General features: G+C 62.2%; 1 protein-coding gene and 1 long non-coding RNA gene across 7 annotated transcripts; one reads left to right on the forward strand and one right to left on the reverse strand.

Moving 5' to 3' along the window:
- Positions 1 to 303: 303 nt before the first annotated feature.
- On the reverse strand, positions 304 to 5,492 carry AOC1 (amine oxidase copper containing 1). 2 transcript variants are annotated; one of them, XM_055709742.1, is made up of 5 exons: positions 5,259 to 5,492; positions 2,108 to 3,667; positions 1,543 to 1,831; positions 841 to 973; positions 304 to 712 (listed from the first exon to the last, which is right to left on the reverse strand). In XM_055709742.1, the coding sequence occupies exons 2-5, from the start codon at positions 3,654 to 3,656 to the stop codon at positions 434 to 436; spliced, it is 2,250 nt and encodes a 749-aa protein (XP_055565717.1). In that variant the 5' UTR covers positions 3,657 to 3,667; positions 5,259 to 5,492; the 3' UTR covers positions 304 to 433. The 2 variants fall into 2 exon arrangements, with proteins under 2 accessions (XP_055565717.1, XP_055565718.1); XM_055709743.1 differs by lacking the exon at positions 5,259 to 5,492 and adding an exon at positions 4,734 to 4,812.
- Positions 5,493 to 5,962: 470 nt separating this feature from the next.
- Positions 5,963 to 15,957, forward strand: LOC114016707 (uncharacterized). Of its 5 annotated transcripts, none has more exons than XR_008732143.1 (6): positions 5,963 to 6,160; positions 9,733 to 9,978; positions 12,015 to 12,164; positions 12,296 to 13,253; positions 14,225 to 14,429; positions 14,478 to 15,957. It is a non-coding gene; the product is annotated as an uncharacterized LOC114016707 (long non-coding RNA). The 5 variants fall into 5 exon arrangements; XR_008732144.1 differs by having other exon boundaries at positions 12,883 to 13,253; XR_008732141.1 differs by having other exon boundaries at positions 12,015 to 13,253.
- The last annotated feature ends 4,106 nt before the right edge of the window (positions 15,958 to 20,063 follow it).

The following is a 20,063-nucleotide window of genomic DNA, read 5'->3' on the forward strand; positions in this document are numbered from 1 at the left end:
CGGCTGCGCTGCGGGATGGGGCCGTGGCAGAGCTGTGCCCCCACGGCGGGTACCAGGAGGGGGCCAGGGCCCTGCAGGAGGGAAGAGTCCCCCCCACCATGGGGTGGGGGGTGTGATGACAGCACCTGCCCCAGGTGGGCCGTGGCCTCAGGTGCAAAGGGAGGGGGGGAGCAGCCTTGAACAGTGGTGTAATTAAATATTGCACTGCGTAATTGGGGAGGGGGGTGCGTGCCCCTCGCCCGTGCAGGCTCCAGTGCCTACAGCGGTGCCAGTGCTGCCACGTGGCCCAGGCAGAGACGGTGCTGGAGAAGGTGGCATCACTTTTACTGAGTTCAGGATGCAGCAGGGCACGGCCCACACCTCGGTGTCCCCGTGGCCGCCCTTGTCCTGTGTGGCATGGGGTGCGCAGGACCCCCGCCAGCCCCAGGGCAGGTCACTCCTGCCGGTAGGTGCCATTGTAGGTGAAAGGCTCCGGGGCGACGCAGGGGCCGGGGCTGGCAGGTGTCCAGCGCTGGATCTCCAGCCGGGAGAAGGTGGGGGAGTCCAGTGGCCGGACGATGACAGGGCTGCGCGAGGCCACCGAGGGGTCCTCGTCGAAGAAATTGAAGGGGCGCAGGAAGAAGCCGACGGCGTTGCCAGGGGTGGCTGTGTTGGGGATGTCCTCAGCGTGAGGGACATGCAGGAAGCCAACGGTCACCCAGGCCACCAAGTCCTGTGCAGAGGGGACTGTGGCCATTGGCAGGGCACATGGCACGGCAGACCCCCACAGTGAGCGGTGGTGGATATTGCCATCCACCCGCCCAGACCTGTCCCCACTGCCCTGTGTCCCCTGGCTGTCACCTGGTCCTCGATGGTCTCGTTGTTGTGGATGAAGCCCTCGAAGCTGACCAGGGGCTCCCAGGGGTTGTTCTGGGCGTAGATGCTGCTGCTGCTGGGCTCATTCTCGTGGTGCCGCGTCACAGCCAGGTGATACCTGCGAGGGCCAGGAGCAGGATCAGGCCCACTGCTGGGGGCAGGGGGCAGACCCACCCATGTGCATGGGTGCCACCTCCCACCTCTGCCCAGGCTCCCCCAGCTGTGCCACCCACTGCCCAGCTGCACAGGGGAGACATGGAGCTGGTGGGAGGCGAGGGGTCCCCAGCTCTGGGGGTACTTGGCACAGCAGCCTGCACTGGTGAGGCCACTGGCCACATCCCCACTATGGCAGGACAGGGGGCCAGGGTCCCCCTTGGCCAGGGTGCTCACAGCTGGGACCCCAATGCTGTGTGGGTGGGTGCTACCACCTGCTCCGGGGTGCATGGCAAGAAGTGAGGTGTCTCTGGTGGTCACCCAGCAGCCAGGGATGGTGGCAGCCACAGCTATGACCAGCTCAGCTGGCAGCACGGCTGCTGGGGTGGGGACAGGGAGCCAAGGGCACGAGGTGCTGCCAGGAGACAGTCCCTGCACCATGTTCGTGCAGCTGAGTGACGTTGGGGGCCGTGCCACAGCCCGTGGAGGCTGGCGGGAGCCCCGTCCTTGTGCTGCAGGGACCCCCCAGCCCACCTGCCCCAGGAGACGCCCTTCTCCTCCTGCCAGCCACGTGGCAGCACCCGCCCGGCATGGGAGCTGTGCTGGATGCGGTAGCTGCGTGGGTGGCCCCAGCGGTTGCGCTGGTGCGGGTTGTAGAAGAGCAGATAGCGTGGCAGCGCCTTGCCAAAGGGGAAGGCAGCCTGGCGCTCGCTGCGACGGGGCTGCCGGTGCAGCCAAGGCTGCACCACGCGGGCGCCCGGGCTCCAGGGGTTGGAGATGTTCTCGAAGCGCACGTCCATCGTCTCGAAGCTGTTGCTGGTGCCTGCAAGCAGAGAGGCCGTGAGCAGCAGCAGGGCCTGGGCTGCACTGGCACAGACGGCAGCCCGCCCGGTGGCCCCAGCATGGGGCTGGGACCCCGCAGAGATGCCACCCCAAGGAGGGGGGGATCATCTTCAGAGGGTCCGGAGGTGCCCAGACAGCAGTGCTCCCCTGGGGCCCAGGCTCCCAAGCCCCTGGCACTCCACATGGGGTATGGTCCCGCCTCCCGGCACCCTCCCCAAAGCCATGGGTCCAGCTGGGGGGCAGCAGGGGGCTGCACCTGCGATGTCCAGGTCCACCTTGTAGTGCACCAGGTGGGTGTGGAGGTTGCCCAAGACGTGACTGTGGACACGGCTGCCGTAGCGCCGTCCCTGTGGTGTGTAGAAGGTGGCATGGATGAAGCCAGTGGCATGGACTTTGGCCTCCATCACGCCGTTGGGGTAGAGGAGGAAGTCCCAGATGTAGTCATAGTTGTAGACAGTGGAGGTGGTGCGCAGGACCAGTGCGTGCCCCTCCAGGCCGGCATAGAAGTGGAACCCCCCCTGGAAGTCGCTGTCAAAGTGGCGGCGGAGCGGGACACCGGTGGGCAGCTCGAAGATGCAGATGGCATGGGAGAAGCGCACTGGCCCGTCGGTGTCGTAGAGGTGGTGGGCATCCAGGTAGGTGGCTGTCTCGGGGCAGTCGATGCCGCGGGCCAGCTCATAGGTGACAGAGCCCATGCCCCAGCCAGCATCCATGTACTTGGTCTGCATGGCGGCCGGCGTGTGGCCACCGTAGAAGGCAATGGCCTCCTGCACGCTCACCTCGTAGGCCAGGCGCTCCCCATTGAAGCGCAGGTCGAAGAGCTGGAGGCCGGCGGAGGAGCGCAGGCGGAAGGCCAGGCTCCAGCCCCCGTACTCCAGCTGGTTGCCCTGCAGCCGGTACCGCCGGCCCTGGGGCTCGCACACCTTGGCCCCGTGCACCTCGGTGGGGGTGCCAGTGGCGAAGTGCCCACGGGGCTCATAGCTGGAGAAAAGCTGCCGGAGCGGGGGCTCAGCCAGGTAGGCCACCGCCAGTGTCCCCTGCTCATAGCGCTCGGCCAGCTCCTGCGCGCTGGAGAAGTACTGCCCATTGTACCAGAGCCGCTGCACTGCCCAGCGCCGCGGGTCGGGGTCCCCATGGTCCACCAGCACCTCCAGCCCCACCGGGTGCAGGAAGAAGCCCTCCACAAAGCGCTGCAGCACCAGCCAGCTGCGCCGCTCACCGGGTGCCAGCCCCCGCGGCGCGATGTCCGAGAAGGTCAGGCAGCGCTGGGAGCAGTTGTGGTACCAGAAGCCGGTGGAGTCGCGCAGCAGCCGGTAGAGTGGCTCCATCGCCTCTGCCAGTGTGCGGTGCAGCAGCTCATACTCCAGTTGGGTCATGGGCCGGGCAGCAAAGGGCACGGCGCAGCCCCCCTTGAAGCGCAGCGGCTGGTAGGAGCTGGGTTGCGGCAGGGGCCCCACAGCGAATTCGGTGACATTGGGCTCTGCCTGCCCCCCAAAGAAGATGACTGCCCGAGCCTGGCGCCGGGGCCGGGGGCCGCCCTGGTCCAGGTAGCGCAGGGCCAGCCGCTTCTTGGGGGGCAGCAGCTCCACCAAGAAGAGGGTGTTCTTGGCCAGGGGCGCCCCCCGGCTCGGGGACAACCCCAGCTCTGGGCGGCTCATCAGGAAGGTCCGCACGGCCCTCAGCTCTGCTGGAGACAGGTCAGCGAAGATGGATGCCTTGTCCGGAGGCGGCACAGTGGGGCCAGGGCCAGAGCCAGCCGCAATGCCCAGCACAGCCAGTGCCCAGGCGAGCCGGAGCAGCCACATCCTTGGGGGACCTGGGGGCAGAAGTGGTGGTCGGCCGTGGGGCCATGTCCCTGCCTGCAGCCAGCTGCTGCTGGCTGCACTGGCACCACAGCAAAATATGGCACAGGCACCCCTGGGTGACACCAGCACATGTGTCCCGTCCCGTCCTGCCCTGCAACACTGTGCCAGCGCAGCAGGCAGGGCACCATGCCGTGCTGTGCCGTGCCGGCTCTCCTGTACCTGGGGAGCATGACCCTACAGGTGCTGAGCACCTGCCCCATGGCAGCACCCAACCCCAGGAGCCCAGAGGGAGCTAGACAGGTGCTGGTGGTCCAGCCATGGGCACAGTCGCCCCCGTTGAGGGATCCCTGATGCCAGCTGGAGCCCAGGGGGGGCTCTGCTGGAGCCTGGCCCAGGGGGTGCCCAGCAAAGCCTGCAGTGGTGGGTAACAGGAGGGGAGCAGGGGGGGCTGGGCTGGCCACAGCAGCGGGAACGGGCTCTGCTGGGGGCACCATGGCCCCAGCCAGCCAGCACAGGCACTCGGCAGTACCCCGCAACAGCTGGCACCCCCCACGGGGGCTGCACAGCCTCTCTGGCCCAGGCCTGCCAGCACATGGGACCCATCAAACGTGGCAGCTTTGGCCAGGGGGGTACACTGGCTTGCAGGGCTGGGGAGCTTTTGGGGCAGGGAGGGGGCCCATGGCATGTGCGGACAGATGGGGGCTCAGACCTCACTCCAGTGGGACAGCGGCACAGGGGCACAGCCAAAGCCCTGACGCTGGTAGCCCCGAACCATGCCAGGGTCCTGTTGGGGGGCTGCTCCCCCTGGAGCCCAGCCAGCTGCCCCCAGACCCTGCTGTGCTGCCTTGGGGCTGCCTTGGACCCCAAAGCACCCACACACCACGGCTCTGGGCAGGGTGCGAGGGGGCTCTGTACCCCCCAAGGGCGGCTGCTGGACCCCACCCCGGGGCCAAGCACCCCACCGGGGCGGACTAGGCAGGACCCCTGGAGCCCGAGGAGCACACACACACCCCCCTTGCAGGCAGCTGCCGCCGGCCCTCAACACCCCCCAGGCCCCCTCCTCGGTCCCCCGCTCACCTGCTCCCGCTCCGGGGACCTGCCTGCTCGGTGGCTGCCCGCTCTCTGCCCCGGCCCCGCCACCCTGGGGGTGCTGACACCCCCCCCGCACTGCGCGAGCCTGCCCGGGGTCAAGGCCGCTGCCGCCGGGGCCCGGCCCCCCCCCTGCTCCGCCACACCCCGGGGCCGCACCACTCTCCGGGTTTCCCACTCCCCCCCGGAGATATGCGCCCCCCCGGTATGGGTTTCCCCCATCGCCCCCCCACGGCGCATGCGGTCCCCCCGCTATGGGTTCCCCACACACCCGCACCCGGGGGATGCGGGGGCCGCCCAGGGTTTCTAATCCCCGGGGGATGCGCCCCCGCCGGGTTTTCCACACCCCCCCCGGGGGGATGCGGCCCCCCGCTACGGGTTTCCCACACCTCCTCCCGCGGGATGCGGCACCCCCATTCAGGGTTTCTCACCCCTGGGGGATGCGCCAAACCCCCTCCCCGGGTTTCCCACGGCCCCCCCCGGGGATGCGGCCCCCTCGCCGCCGCCCCGCACCTGCGCGCTCCCGCCGCCGCTCGCCGCCGCGCTCCTGCCCGACACGCCCACGCGGGAGGGGCCCCACGCGTGGGGAGGGGGGAGGGACCCCAGAGCACCCCTGCCTCGCACCCTGGAGCTGGGTACCAGGGGGGCGCAACCCGCGCCCCGTGGCTGCAGCCCCCGTGCTGTGTGCGGCGTGGGGGGTCCTTGGCGGTGCTCCCCGCGCCCCCCCGCGGGGACGGGCGTGCGGGGGAGGGGGGCCCGCTCCACGCGTGGGGCCGCGGCCCGGGGCCGCGGGTTAATGAACACCCGGTGGGTACCGGCCCCCGCCCCCGCCCGCCCGGTCGTTCCCCCCCGCCAGGGCTCGGCGCTTTATGACCCCGCCGCGATCAAACTCCAGGGACGAGCCGAGATAACGGCCGGGAGGAACCCACGCGAGACCACGGCCACGCAAAGCCCCCTCCCCCGGCGGCCTCAGCAAGCGCAGAAGCCCCAGACCCCCCTTCCACATACACCCCGAGTGCCCCCCGTGGGTCATCGCATCTCTGTCCCGCGTGGGAAGTGGGACGATCCATGCGGGTTCCCTCGGTGCCCTGGAGAGCCCCCAGCTCTAGCAACCTGGGGGGGGGCGGGCTCTCCGGGGGGAGGGGGAGTGGAGGAGGAGGCGGCGCCCCCCCCGCCCCACGGCCGGGTTAATGATTGCCGGGGTCAGGCGGGTCCCGCTGCCCGGCCGTGCCCCCCCCGGGGCTGCCCGGCCCCGGCCGTGCCCGCTTCGTGCCGCTGACCCCGGGGAGGGGACCCCCACCCCGCCGGCACCCCCAGCATCCCGCTGCTCCCCGCCCCCGGAGCTGCCACGGGCGGCAGTGGGTCTGGACGTGGGCGGCAGGAGCGGGGGAGCTCTGCAGGAGCGGGTGACACGGGTGCGGGGCTCCGCGGGGGGGCGGGCGCTGAAGGGGTCGGTGGGTCTGCTGGGGTGGGTGAGGAGGGACGGGGTCTCGGCGGGGGCAGCACCGGGGCTGGACAGGCTCCGGGTCGCTGCGGGTGGCCCCGGTAGAGCGGAGCTGTGCGGGGGGCCGAGGGAGGGCAGCGTGCCGCGGGGACGCGCGGGGTCTCAGAGCTCCCACGGCTCCGCCCGGGGGTCGCAGGGCCGGGGCAGCTCCTGGGGGAAAGGCTGCGGGGGGCTGCCTGCGGGGGGTCGATGTCAGAGCAGCCTGGTGCTGCTCCGGCGGGGGTCGGCAGGGGGGTCCGCACGTGGGCAGCGACCCCCGGGACGCACCGGGGTGGAGGGGAGCGATGGCGGGGGGCGGGGCGGCACAGCCGTGCTGCAGCGCGTGGGGGCACAGCCCGTTCCCCCCGGGGCCGGCAGGAGGAGGGGAGAGGACCCCGCACCCGGGGGGCCTCTGGCCCTGGTCGCCCACGACGCACAGCATCGGCGACATGGCCCGCGCGGCCCCGCATCCACATGTGCCGCTGCTCTCCCAGGCAGGGGCAGGCAAGGGGGGCTCAGCTGTCCCTGGGGACAAGGGGTGCCATGAAGGGTTTGTCTCGTTTGCCCCTCCCCCCCCCCCCCCCCCGCAGCGAGACGGGTGAGGGGAACGGATTTGGAACCAGAAATCCAGGGAAAAAGGAAAAACTGGATGTGTGGTAAAGCGGGGGGTGGGGGTGGGGAGGTGACCCCTGGCTCCCAGAGCCCTGGTGCCTCCTGCCCCCCCAGGCGCTCCCCGCCCCAAGCAGCCCCCTCCCCACTGGCAGTGCTCTCAGTGGCACCCAATGGGCCCTGTACGGGTGGGGGACACTGCGGGAGCAGGGCACAGCCCTGGAGCTGGGATGGGATGCTGGGGGACACCTTGGGACCCACCCCTGGGGCATCCCCCCAGCGTCCCAGGGCCACCCCCAGCCCGAAGCCCAGCGGGGCTGTGCAGGGGGAGCAAGCCCGGGACTGGGGGCCTGAGCTCTGCCCCGAGGAGCCCCCCAGCCTGCCATTCCCTGGGCCTGCAGCAGCCATGGTGTTTCCAAGCCCCCCCCCAAATTAAATATTGTGATGATGGAGACGTTTCCTGCTCCGCAGCTGCTAGCACTGGGGTGTGGGACATCCCTTAGCCGGCCTGGGGGTTTTTGGTACAGTGGGTGTCTGCGCCCTGGGGTGACACTGATGCTGGCCCCTGCCTCAGGCACTTTGGTGACCTCCCGCAGGCTTTACAGCTGGCCAGGGTGACAGGGACACGGACTGCCACTGCCCACCCGTCAGTTCCCTGCCGTGCTCCCCATGGCAATGCCCACCATGCCAGGGTGCTCCGGGGGGCTGGATCCCCCATTTCCCCACCTCTGGGTGCTGCCACCCCACTAGGGGCCACGGGCAGTAGGGCCAGGGGTGGCAAGCTGGCACCCCTCCTGGAGACTGACTGTCCCTGTGGGTGCTGGACCCTGCCCTGGGGCCATCCCACCCTGTCCAGCTCCCCCTCACGGGATGGGGGGTCCGGGGAGCTCCCTGAGGCCGGGAGGGCCCGCAGCCCCATGGCGATGCCCTGGCTTGTCCCTCCTACACCCGTTCCAATGGCAACGCATCCGCAAACCCCCATCCCTGTGGGTACATCCGTCCTCATGGCAACGCATCCGTGACCCACGCCCCTACAGCCTTATCCGTCCCCATGGCAACGCGTTCCCGCCCCCCCATCCCCATGGCAACGCCTCTCCTCACCCCCACTCCGCCCCTCCCACTCCGTCCCGCACCGTTCACATGGCAACGCCTCCCTTAGCTCCGCCTCCCACTCCCTGCGGTCCCGCCCCCTCAGGCCTCCGTGGGGGCGGCTGTGGGGCGGGCGGCCCGGCAGGGGTCGCGAGGCCGCCGCCGCTCTATGGTCGGCTAGAGCGGCTCCGTCCCGGGACCCGCGGCAGGGCCGAGGGGCGCGGGCAGGGCCCCCGCGGAGGGGTGCGGGCAGCTCTCCGTGCCGGTGAGGGGCGACGGCAGCCAGCGAGCCCGGCGCAGGCCAGGCCGCGCTTCTGCTGGTGGAGCTGGGAAGCCCTCGGCGCTGGACAGCGCCATGACACCCCTCCCCCTCCGCCCTCCCGGGCGCCGGTTCGCGGCCTCCCGCGGGCCCTGCGGCACCCCGGCCGGGCAGCAGCGCGGAGGGCTCCCGGACTCCCCAGCCGTGCCTGAGGGGGGCCGGGGGGTCCCTCAGCAACACCGAGTGCAATTCCAGCAAAGCTTGTGTCTTCGGGGGAGTAAGCCCCGGAAGACAAAAAGGCATGTGGCTGGCAGGCTTGGTGCCACCGGGTGACACAGAGGGCGCAAGGACCTTGTAGAAGCAGAAGGGTTTCACCAGTCGTGGATGGGGAGCAGCAGGCTGGCGTGGTGCGTGTGTGGCAGTTCCCCGGTGGGAGTTTGAAGTGCATCTTGGCAGCAACAGCTGCTTGGCTGGCAAAAGCATCATATTTGCCATTTTCTTGGTAATGCTGAGGCGAAGCTGTGGTTGTAGAGTGCTTTAGCAGCATTCTAAAATCTGAGATGCAGACAGTGATCCCTTGTGTGGCCCTGGTGTCCTCACACAGTACAGAGTGTTTACCGTCGCAGCTCCTGCAGAGCCATACGCACCAGCTGCTGGGTTATAAACTCAGTCTCACTGAGGGTATGGAAAACTGTTACAGTTTTAAAAGCAAAATTCCTCTGTTTCTATAAAAGGAAACCACACAAGGATGCCTGGAATCAAAGGAGCCTTTGAAACAAAACTTCTGGGCGGGTGTTTGTGTTTCATAACAGATTAAGTTATCAGCTGCATGCAGAGCACGGCGCAGGTGATAAATGGCCATGGGAGACCGGAGGCCGGTGCTTCCTCCTGCCAGGCAGAAACCAGGGCAGAGCTCCTTGTGTTGATGAACTCACTTGTGCCAAAGGAAGGGCGAGAGGAAAGCAAGGACCAGGGTAACAGCAGAGGCAGCTGAATAAACCCAATAGTTAACTGGAGCTGCTTGAGCCTGCGGAAGGCAGAGAGTCTGCTGCAGCGGGAGGGTGTCTAGTCCTGCAGGGTTTGTGCCTCTCTGTCCAGGAATGGGCTGTAGGGGGTTTTGCGTAGAGCAGAAAATTGTGTTTCACAGCACAGCTAGTTAACTGTCAGAGCCTCCACAGGCAAGCAGTATGGGCTGATGATGTATGATGAGGTAGTAGTCTGTCTTCAGTGTCTCCTGGATCAGGAGTGGAGCAGCAGGAGGAGTATCTTGATCCCTGCTTTGATGCTTTTACACTGTCCCTCAGCAGCTCACCCTCACTTTTGGGAGCGGCAGCCATAGGCATCCTTTCCTGCCATATCACACAACGGCCACCTGCAGGAGCTTTTCCATGTCCTGTTATGGTGTGTCCCACCAGGGAAAGGATGAAAGAATTTGTCACTGTTGCACATGCCAAGCTGTGTTATTTCTGTTCCTGGAGGGCATGGTGATGCCATTATCGCAACAGTCAGGGTGGACCAGACAAACACCTCTTTCTGATTTTTTTAAGGTGCCCATCTGAAAGGCTTCATGTTCGTAGGGGATAGGTGGTCTGGTGGCAGCAAGAACTGGAGAGATTCTCCCTTGTTTTGGAGCCTGGGTTTTGAGATAACCCAGTTCTCTGGAGGAGGCGGCAGCAGATCCATGGCCTCTGAAAGGCTTTGAGAGGAGGCCAGAGAAACATGAAGACTTTGCAAAAGCAGCTGCTCGCAGTATCGCTGGAGGTGCATCAGGCACATCTCTGGTTTTCAGTGAGGTGAGAGTTCCTTACAGATACTCACTTATGCATTGTTATTAGCCTGCAGTGAGGTTCTTGCCTCTGAACACATCACTCTCCTCCTGACACCGAGTTTTGAAATTGGGTCCTGCTTGCTTTGCCTAGAGGCCCCCATTCCTGTGCAGGAGAGACAGTGAACAGGCAGGTGATCTCTGTCCGCCCTCTCCAGATGCTTGTGACTAAGCAGAGCTCCGTCACCTTCCTGACAACCTCTTCCCCAAATCTGAAGCCTCCTGGCCTGTTGTTCCTCAAGTGGAAGCTGTTCCAGCTGATCCCTTTTGGGAAAAGGGCGACCAGGAGTGCTTGCTCTGCTGAGAGTTGGGTGAACATGAAGGAAAGCGCTGGTGGCAGGGACATTGTCTCTTGTTCTTCTTGTGTCTCAGGTGACCTGACATCTGCATTGTTTTTTTACCTCATGTTTCATGCCTTTGGTGTGTCTCTGAGGCGTGCCCTGGCTGCTGCTCACCCGTTAGGATGGGGCAGGGAGCAGTTGTATGTTTCCCACGGGTTTTGCAGCATGGCCATACACAGGGGCTCTGACAACAAGACAAACCAGAGAAGAAATGTGCCATCATCTGGTGAGCACCGGCTGGCAGCGTGCCTGCCTGCACCTGTGGTGGGCAGGTCCTGTCCGAGCAGCCACCTCCTGGAGCAGAGGGATTTATCAAATGTGGCATTTTCAAAATAAACCTCTGCGATGCTTCTGTGGCCTTGAGCTGTCATCCTGCATTCCCTTCGCTATCGCAGCGAGGACCGCCATCAGAGCAGGCTGGAGGGGAAAAATATGAAGATTTTAGTTACAAACAGGGCTGGATTGTGGTGCAACTTGTGAAAAGCAAACACAGGGATTGGACATGTCTGGAAAGCTTCAAACATGTTTCCAGAGCTCCACTGTGTGTGTTGTGAGACCTTAAGACCTCTTGTTTATGAGAAAATATTATTTGCCATCACCCCCCTCCACAATTAGAGCAGCCTTCTGGAAACTGTGTTGCATGCTGGTCAAAGGCAAGTGAGATTTTGCTCATATTCTCAGGAGCAGAATTAAGACCCAAAATGGACTCCAGTGCCAAGGAACTTTATTTGCCCAACAACAGGTTTGCAAATGCAAAGGCGCAGTCTGGGAGGAGAGAGGAAGGAAGGAAAGAGGAAGGAATGAATGAGTTCACAGCAATAGCTACTCCCCCGGAGCTGCAGTGTCCAAGTCTGATGGGGGAATGTTCTGTCTGATGTTGGTGTTTTTTACAGGGTTGTCACGAGCTGTTCTGCTTAACCACACCTTCCACCCGGTGGTGGTACGTGTGCCTAACACCGTTAGGTGATCCTCAGGTGTCTCCAGGCCCCTCAATCTCCTGACCCTGGGTCTGGGTGCATGCACAGGGGTTTGGTCAAGTTTCTCAGAGTTAGCCCCCCTGTTGTTCCGTGGTGTCAGCTGGTGTTGGTTGGTGGTTTTTCACCGACACAGTCTACACCATGTACCTGGCAAGCCACAGAAATGGGGTTATTTGTCCCCTTTTACCAAACATCTCCTCTTCCTAAGCCATCCCTTTATACTAATCCCCGTTAGACCTGAGAGGCTACACTTTGCTCCTGCTCAGCATAAAACAGAGTTGGTTGTCCTGTGCCTTCAGGGCACGTTGCTTTTAAAGCATGGAGGTGTGAAGCTGAGCTTTCCCGTCTCCTTCAATGCTGTCCTTCGGAGCCAACCCCTCCGCTCATGGTGCAGTGCGGTTGCTGCAGTTCTCAGATCTCCCCCTTCGGAGGAGGGTTTGAATTGCTCCATCTGGTGCCTTCGCACCAGATGCAGCTTTTTTCCAACTGTTCCATAACTGCAGTCAAAAACCTTGTAATCAAAAGAATAATCAAACGCACAATGGCCCCATAAACTCCCTCATCTCTTCTGCCAGCTGTTTCTTTCTTTTAAGAGAAAATCTTCCATTACTCAGGCCTTTTACAAGACTATGCTTCTTTCTGGGGCCTGGGTTCAGCATTTCACCGAAGGGACATTTCCTTTTCAGGTGCAGAGGTCTGCTTTGGGAAAGGCAGTTACTAAATCACCTGAGCTGAGCTGTGCCCTTGCTGCTGGAGAAAACGGGATAAATGGTTTTAAGTGCCCAACCGCCTCTCCCTGCAAGTGCAGCTTTCCTTGCTGCCCACCCCAGGCTCTGGTATGTCAGTTTGCCCCCACAGCGCCTCCGTTTTACAGTGCAGACTGTTGTCCCTGCCAGAGGATCAGTCCCACTCAACCCCTGGGTGTGGATGCTGCTAAGCCTGTCCCTTCTCAATCCCCTTTGGGCAGGAGAAGGACCTGCAGAGCCTCCTGGTTGCACCTTGGCGGCTTCTGGAGAGAACCTGCACGCTCCTGGCTGCCTCCAGCCTACCGCAGTCCCTGTCTGCAGCTTCCCCACCATCCTGCACGCTGGATTCCTGCTGCTGCAGCTCCTCCCTGCTGACAGAGCATCCCGCATCCCGCGGGCCCTGCTGGCGAAGCCTGGCAGCGTGCCTGCGTGCCCCAGGCTGCCTCAGTTCTGTCGTTTGTCACTAACCGAGCCCTTCATGGCATCGGCGGTGACGAGATTGTTTTATCAATTGAGTGTAGCCGGTTATCTCTGAGAGCAAAACGGTGCTCTGCAGCTCCTAGGGGACACTGCACCGCACTGCCCTTGCAGGGGCTGCCCACGTGCTGTCTTCAGGTTCTTCCCTTGGCTTTGCCCGTGCTGTTTCGTTAAAGTAGCACTTACAGCTGCGGAAGTTCCATGAAGAATTTCAGAGTGAAATTTCTCTGTGGGCAAATGAGATGGAGATTGAACCTCCATAATCCTCTGACCACTGTGAGTCTATCTGTGTCACCAAGGGTGTTTGTCACCGTGTCTCCTGTGTTTTTAGGGTCTTCTCTATGACTGAATATCAAGGGCTACATCTTCCCAACTGTCCAAGTGTGGGTTTTTGTTTTTTCCTCTGGACTTTGCAGCCTCTGGAGCAAGCCCTTCTGCTTTCCTACAGGCCTCTCCATCTGATGGGGTGTCCTTGCGATGTCAGCACTTGGGCTGATGCATCCAGACCTCACCCACAAGGTGTCCTCTGCCAGCCCCACGGTAGCTCCAGCCCTACCGAGCGGCACGCACCTACACCGAGCAGCACCACAGCAAGCCTGCAACATCTCTGGCGCGATCCTGAGCAGGAGGAGGTGACATGTCTGTGTGAGCACGGCATGCTCTGTGGCATCCCTCCAAGATGTGCTCTGTATTCCCTTATTGGTATGCATGTAATGAAGTCTCATCTGGGGAAAGCTAATCACACAAAGGTTAATTGAAAGCTTGCTGTGTGGGAGGCAGGGAAGCATGATCTTTGGCCAAAAATACCTGGCAAAGTGTTTTGGAACAACTGAGCAATTTTTCATTCTGTTCATCTATTTTTGTTGCCGACTGTGATGCTGTCCTCCTCTTTTCCTTCTCTGGTGCCCCATGTGAAGTGGGCAGTGGGCTCATATCCCTGTGAGAGACAGCATTTTCTCTGTCCCGAGAAGAGGGACTGGCTGCTGCAGGCTTTGCTGTCCCCTGTGTCTTCCTGGCTGCTGTAGCCAGGCCCGCAGAGCACGAGCCCCTGCCGTGGCAATGAGCATGCTGGCTGCTGCCCGCACTGTGGAGCACAGGGAGGAGGAGATCTTGCAAGGGCTTTGGTCCAGAGGAGGCCACGGAGATGGCCAGAGGGCTGGAGCCCCTCTGCTGCGCAGCCGGGCTGGGAGCGCTGGGGCTGTTCAGCCCGGAGAAGGGAAGGCTCCTGGAGACCCTGGAGCACCTTCCAGCACCCAAAGGGGCCGGCGAGGAAGCTGGGGAGGGGCTTTTCCCAAGGGCCTGCAGCGCCAGGACAAGGGGGAACGGCTTTGCGCTGAGAGAGGGCAGATGGAGATCAGAGCTGAGGGAGAAATCCTTCCCTGTGAGGGCGGCGAGGCGCCGGCACGGGCTGCCCAGAGCAGCTGTGGGTGCCCCAGCCCTGGCAGTGCCCAAGGCCAGGCTGGACGGGGCTGGGAGCCACCGGGGCTGGGGGAAGGGGGCCCTGCGCGTGGCAGGGGTGGGACTGGGGGCTCTTTAAGGGCCCTTCCAACTCAAACCGTTCTGCCATTAACCCTGGCAGTGCCAAAATAGTACAAATGAGGGGCAATTTGTCATGAAAAATGTTTGGCCAATTGTGAAGACTTTTATTGTTTGGACTTTCTTTTTCTCCACAGATCAGGAGATTTCTGTACTGGGAAGTCCTAGTGGATATTGTTCCTGGGATGAGATGTCTTACAGGGAGAAGTGTTGGTGCTTCCAGCATCCCTAGGCACCTGCAGCTTTGGTAACTGGATTTTCCTAGGGAAAGCTGGAAGCCAGCTGCAGGGTGGCCTCCCCCGTGCCCCACTGGCCCTCGGGGCAGCCCCCCTCCCTCCCCGGGTCTGGTAACAGAGGGCTGTGCAGTGTCCCTGGTAAGCGGGGACACAGGTCTGGTAACAGAGGGCTGTGCAGTGTCCCTGGTAAGCGGGGACACATACTGGCAGGGACAGCTAACGATGGAACACAGGGACCACATAACCAACTGCGACATCACTGTCTGTGATGCTCTCTGGGAATATTTGACCGATCTGGATAGTTTTTGTCTAAGGGCAGTTGCTTTGCACTGCAGCTGCTGTAGGTTAGGAGGTACATCCCTCTGCCTGTTGCAGCTGCCCGGGGAAGATGTGTGATCCCTGAGGGCCCTGAGGACATGAACTGGCATGCAGGCACGAGGGTGGTGTGCTAGAGAGGCTCTGTGCATTGTCTGCTGCCTCAAAGCCAACACCAGCATCTCCTTCCTGAGGCAGGTGTCTGCTGCCGTTGCCCTGCTCCATCCAGTGCCTGCCTCGGTGTCTGACAGAGCAGAGCAGCTCCAGCTCTTCCCTGAGCTCAGCAGCCTTTGTGCCCCATCCCACCGACCTCCCGGAGATGGATTTCTCCTCCCAGCTGGTGCTGCTGCAGGTGCCAGCCTGGTGACAGTCTGATTTTTCAGCATATAAGAAAACTGGAGGAAATGTCCTTTCCAGACTTCTGCCCTCTCACTGGGAAGAGCACGCAGGTCCTGCTGGGTGACAAATGCTGTGTAGACTGCAGCTTATGGCTCTGGGCAAGCCACATCCAACCTCTCCTTATCCTTCAGCACTTGGTTCACAGTGAGGTAATCGCCATAATTTTTAGCACTAAGAACATGTAGACCAAGAAATCTGTGTCCTTACGGGTATTAAGGAGAGACTGATGGACACTCTTCAGTGTCTTAAATTCCCCCGCCCCTTCCAGCTCTGGTCTTATTCCAGAATTAGAATTGGGAAAATGTCTCACAGCCTCATGAATTCGTTCTGAATGGCAAAGAAAGAAGACAGTGAGTTTGGGACTTTCTGTGATTTTTTGAGTCATAAAGCACAAATGAGCATTCATGTCCAAGTGAGATCTGCTTCGCGGTCCCATGCTCCCTGACCCCCCTGCACGTGACTGGCACTTGGCCTGGTTACCATTGGCTGCATCATGTGTACACCTGGCACATTTGTGGGACAACTAGGGCATCCAAAAAAAAGCCACCTAGGGCCACGGCATGTGCTGCGCTCAGAGGTGGCACAGAAATCAGCAAAAGGAGAAGCATCTGTGTAATAACCAGCATAAATCACCAGTGGTACATCCCCCCACCGCCGAACGCTGGCCTGGAAATGCTCCTCCCATGCTGCCGTGGCGCTGAGCTCTGACTTCTCCTGATTCAGCTGCCCCAGTTCCTGCTGACATGTTCTCGCCCTGCCTAACAGCTCTGGAGCAGGGGGTCACAGGCAGATGGGGAGACATGAGGCCGCCGGCAACACCGAGGGGGGTTTGCTCCTTCTCGATGATCTCATACAAGTGTGAATGTTTGCAATATGTCATCTTCTGCTTGATGAAAAGCTTCTGGCTACTGGGTCTTAAATTCCTTGACTGGGTCTTAATTTCCTTGTCCTGCAAGTGCACTGAAGCAGCCTGGCCTGCTTGCTAGAAACTGGAGAAAAAATATTCCTCAATTTATGCCTTTGGGATGCCCGCGTGGAGCGGAGCGGAGGCCAGCATGGGTGGTCAGGTCACGGCTGGAGGAGCAAGGTTTTCCAGGCCACAGCACATCTGTCAGCACTGGGGAAGCCCCTGTTCCCCCAGAAGTGGAGCAGCGGGAGGGCAGGCAGCGTGGAGTAGGGCAGCATATGGACTGTGGGCACCCCTGGAGGGAAGCTGGAGTGGTTTGGTACATGGTGGTGCAGTGTGCCACAGTCCCACGTGAGCATGGCTGTTAGAATCAGCACTCTGCTGTTCGACCATCAAGGGGGGCTCTGGACCCCACCAGGGCCCCGTGTTGTGCGTGGCTACAGGGCAATGGTGAGGGTACCGCTGGCTGTCACCAGGCATCTTCTGCGCAAGACCAGGGCCTGTGCCCTGGTCGGCGTGTCCAGCCCTGCCACCCTGGTGCTCTGGGGGGTCCTGGACACCAGGTTGTCACAACCTGAAAGGGGTCATTTAGGACGTCCCTCCCCTTGGGGCTGATGGCCAGATCTGCAGGGGACCAGGGGATGGTGCATGCGGTGTGTTGCTGAACACCCCCCACCCCCACCTCTGACCGTTATCAACGGTTTCAGTTTTAATTAAGAGCCTCAGGATAACAGCGGTTCCTACTGTCCCCAACTCCCAGCAGGATATGTGGCTTTTAGATCACAAGCCTGTTTTCCATCAAGTTTCGCCAGACTCAGGATTCCTGGTTCGCCATCTGGTCCGAGGCCAGATGCCTCCTGCCTGGCCTTGTCCGGCTGGGTCCGCAGGGCTCTCTCGGGGCCAGTGCGAAGGTGTGAAGCCGCTGGGTGGCATCGCGTGCAGCGGTGCGTTGCCTCTGCAAGTTTCTTAACTGCTCTCACAAGGAGTTACCTGCCTCTTGCAAGGACTCAGCTGTCCCTTTATCTGCTTGATTTTCCTTCTGGGCAGCAATTAACACAGCCCCTAAAATGGACCCCAGGCACCAGGATGGTGGAGGGGAGGTTTCTCACCAGGCTTGCTGTGAAACAAGCAGCACATCCCACGGGAGGCTGGGGAAGGGTCTTGTTGGGAAGAAAATACAGGGGACATGGCGGGATGGCAGTGGCCCTGCTGCCCTCAGCTCCCACCGCACCCTGGGCAGGACTGCCCCCCTGCTGCCCCTTGGCTGCGGTCCCTGCCTGCTGCCGGCACCGGGGCGCCCAGGCTTTGCCTCCCTAGGGACGAACTGTGCCACCGTGCTCCCACGCCAGGCGTGAGCCCTCCTTGCACCGTGCTCTTCCTCGCCTGCTTCTTTATTTTGCATTGTAATGCCAGGCCTGCAGATGTGGCTCTTGACCTTCCCCCTGGCCTGGAGCCAGCACCGCTCTAACCAGAGCTCACTGCCCCAGCGTGTCAGTGGGTGCCCATGTTCCCTGGCATGGCACGGCACAGCACAGCATAGCACAGCTCAGCACGGCTCAGCCTCCCGGGCCACCCACGTCTGCTGGGTGGGCGCGTGGGGGTGGGGATTTCTCACGTGTATTGACAGCAGCAGAACTTTGGCATCTTGCAGGAGTGTTTCAGCTGTCTGCAAAATTTCCATTCTCTACTGAAGAAAAAATCAGGGAAAAAGCTTCTTCTGTGGTTTTGGTGTTTCCAGCAGTGTCACAGCTCCCACATGTGCAGGCCCATCCCTCCTGCTGTGTGCCCCGCAGCTGTGGGCAGGGGAGGGCAGAGGGACAGCGGGATGTGGTATGGGGACCACATCCCTCCTCCTGTCCTGGGAAGGTGGCTGGGCTGCCAGGAGCATCAGCAAGAGTCTGTGCCAGCCCCTGCCACCTCATGTGGGACAGGGGAGAGAAGGGGATGTGGGATGCACCGGGGCGGTGGTTCCCAGCCCAGGACATGGCCCTGTGCTCTGTGACAGCAGGTCTGGGGGCTGCAGCATGTGGAGAGCAGCTCTTGGCTCCCTGTGCCAGGAAAATCTCTGATTTGGCACCTCCCGTGCCGTGCCAAGAGAGGTGATCTCCTCAGGCACTGGGGGTGTTCACGGCTTCCCCATCTGCCGGGCTGCTCTCTGGCTTTGCTCCACCCTGGGGATTTCGCAGCAGTGCTGGTGCCCAGAGCAGCACTGCCAGCTCCCTGCCGGTGCTGCCCACAGGTCGATGCTGGTGCTGGCGTTTTCAGGGCTGTTCTGTGTGGGGATGAGGAGCACGGAGCAGAGCATGGGGAAGGGATACCTGTCCCGGTAATCTCCCAGAGGGAGAGCCCAAAGGGCTTTCCTTGAATGGGGCCAGTGCAAGCTCTGGTGTGGGAGTGGGAGTGGGAGAGCAAAGGTGGGGAGGTGGAGGACATAATTTTCACCTGGTTTGGCAGGTGCTGGCCCATGGCGAGCGCCTCTTGGGACCCATCCTGAAGACCAAGGTGCAGGAGCTGGCCCTGAGCTCGGGCTGGGACTTTGAGGCCACCGACAGCTGTCTGTGCCGCTGGAAGACGCGCCACAACATCATCCTCAAGCGGCACCAGGGTGAGAAGGCAGACGCAGACGTTGGCAGTGCCCAGAGCTGGGTGAGCAAGGTGCTGCCTCCCCTCCCAGCCAGCTACCGCACTCAGGACATCTTCGGTGTGGGGGAGACGGGGCTGCTGTACCACGGCTCCCTGCAGCGGGCGCAGGGCCCTGGGGACCTGTGGGCACCAGGCAGCAAGAGGGAGAGGGACCATGTCTCCGTCCTCTGCTGCACCAGCCACACTGGCATGGAGAAGTGAAGCTTGCTGGCGGTGGGCAGGAGCCGGTGACCACGCTGCCTGCCTGAGGACCCCTGCACACTGCCGTCACCTACACCAGCTCAGCCAATGCCTGGGTCACGGCGCGCATCTTCCAGGAGTGGATCCTGCAGCGGGACCAGAAGCTCTGCTGGCACCACCACAGGGTCATGCTCTTCATGGGCCACAGTAGTGCCCACCCTCCCGAGCTGAGTGCCAAGCTGTGCAACGTCGAGCTGGTTTTCTTCCACCCAACACCTCCAGCATCACTCAGCCCATGGACGCCAGCGTCATCCCCAGCTTGAAGGGCCACTGCCAGGTGCTGGTGCTGGCCAAGGCAGCGCAGGAGCTGGTGATGGCCTGAGCAGGGCAGGCGGCTGAGATTGCCGTCTGGGTGACACTGCGGGATACCACCTACCTCCTGCACAAGGCCTGGAGGCTGGTGCAGCTGGGCACAGTGCAGAGCTGCTTTCGGAAAGCCAGCTTCTGCCTGATGCTGCTGGAGCACTGAGAGGCCAATGTGCAGCTACTGGCAGATGTGTCGTGGCTGCCCTTCATCCACAAGCAGGACCTGCTGGCCTTCACCGACATGGGTGCGGTGGAGCCGGCTGCGGGCGAGGTGGCAGACGAGGATTGCTTGCTGGCACAGCAGGGCTGGTGGGACATGGGGGCTGTGGGCAGGGAGGCTGAGAAGGGTGAGCTGGAGGCCAGGAGCCCCATCAGAGGTGCTTGCTGTGCCGTCCACAGCCATGAAGTGGTGCCAGATCCATGGGCTGGCCTGCCAGGCTGGGTGCTGGGAAGCAGGACGTGTGCCCCAGAGCAGGGAGTTAAACTGCCAGAGGGAGCAGAGCCAGAGCTCTTTGCCAAACCGCAGAAGTTAATTTATGACTCCAAGCAGAAGTGCAACACCTCTGCTCCCTTTGCTGTCAAAGAGCGTAGTGAAAGCGTTTTGGGTTTTTATACTCTGACCGGACCAAACTGGCACTTGCCAGCCACCAGCACATGGCCCTTCAGCATGAGCATGGACCCCAGCCCCGGCAGAAACTGGGGGGCAACAGCACGTGCACTCCATGCAGCCCCACACACCCCAACGCAAAACCCACCAGCGTCCTGTAGGATCCCATTCCTGCTGTGGCACAACATGGAATTTCTAATGCAATAGCAGACTGGGACAAACAGCCCACCATTCCCAGAACCCACTCCGTGTACACCTCACCACCCCAGGTGATCCAAAGGCCAGGTGGGAGAAGGCAACTAAGGATTCCCAGTGGTTAAATG

This window comes from Falco cherrug, chromosome 4 (assembly GCF_023634085.1).
Source record: "Falco cherrug isolate bFalChe1 chromosome 4, bFalChe1.pri, whole genome shotgun sequence".
NCBI lineage: Eukaryota > Metazoa > Chordata > Aves > Falconiformes > Falconidae > Falco > Falco cherrug.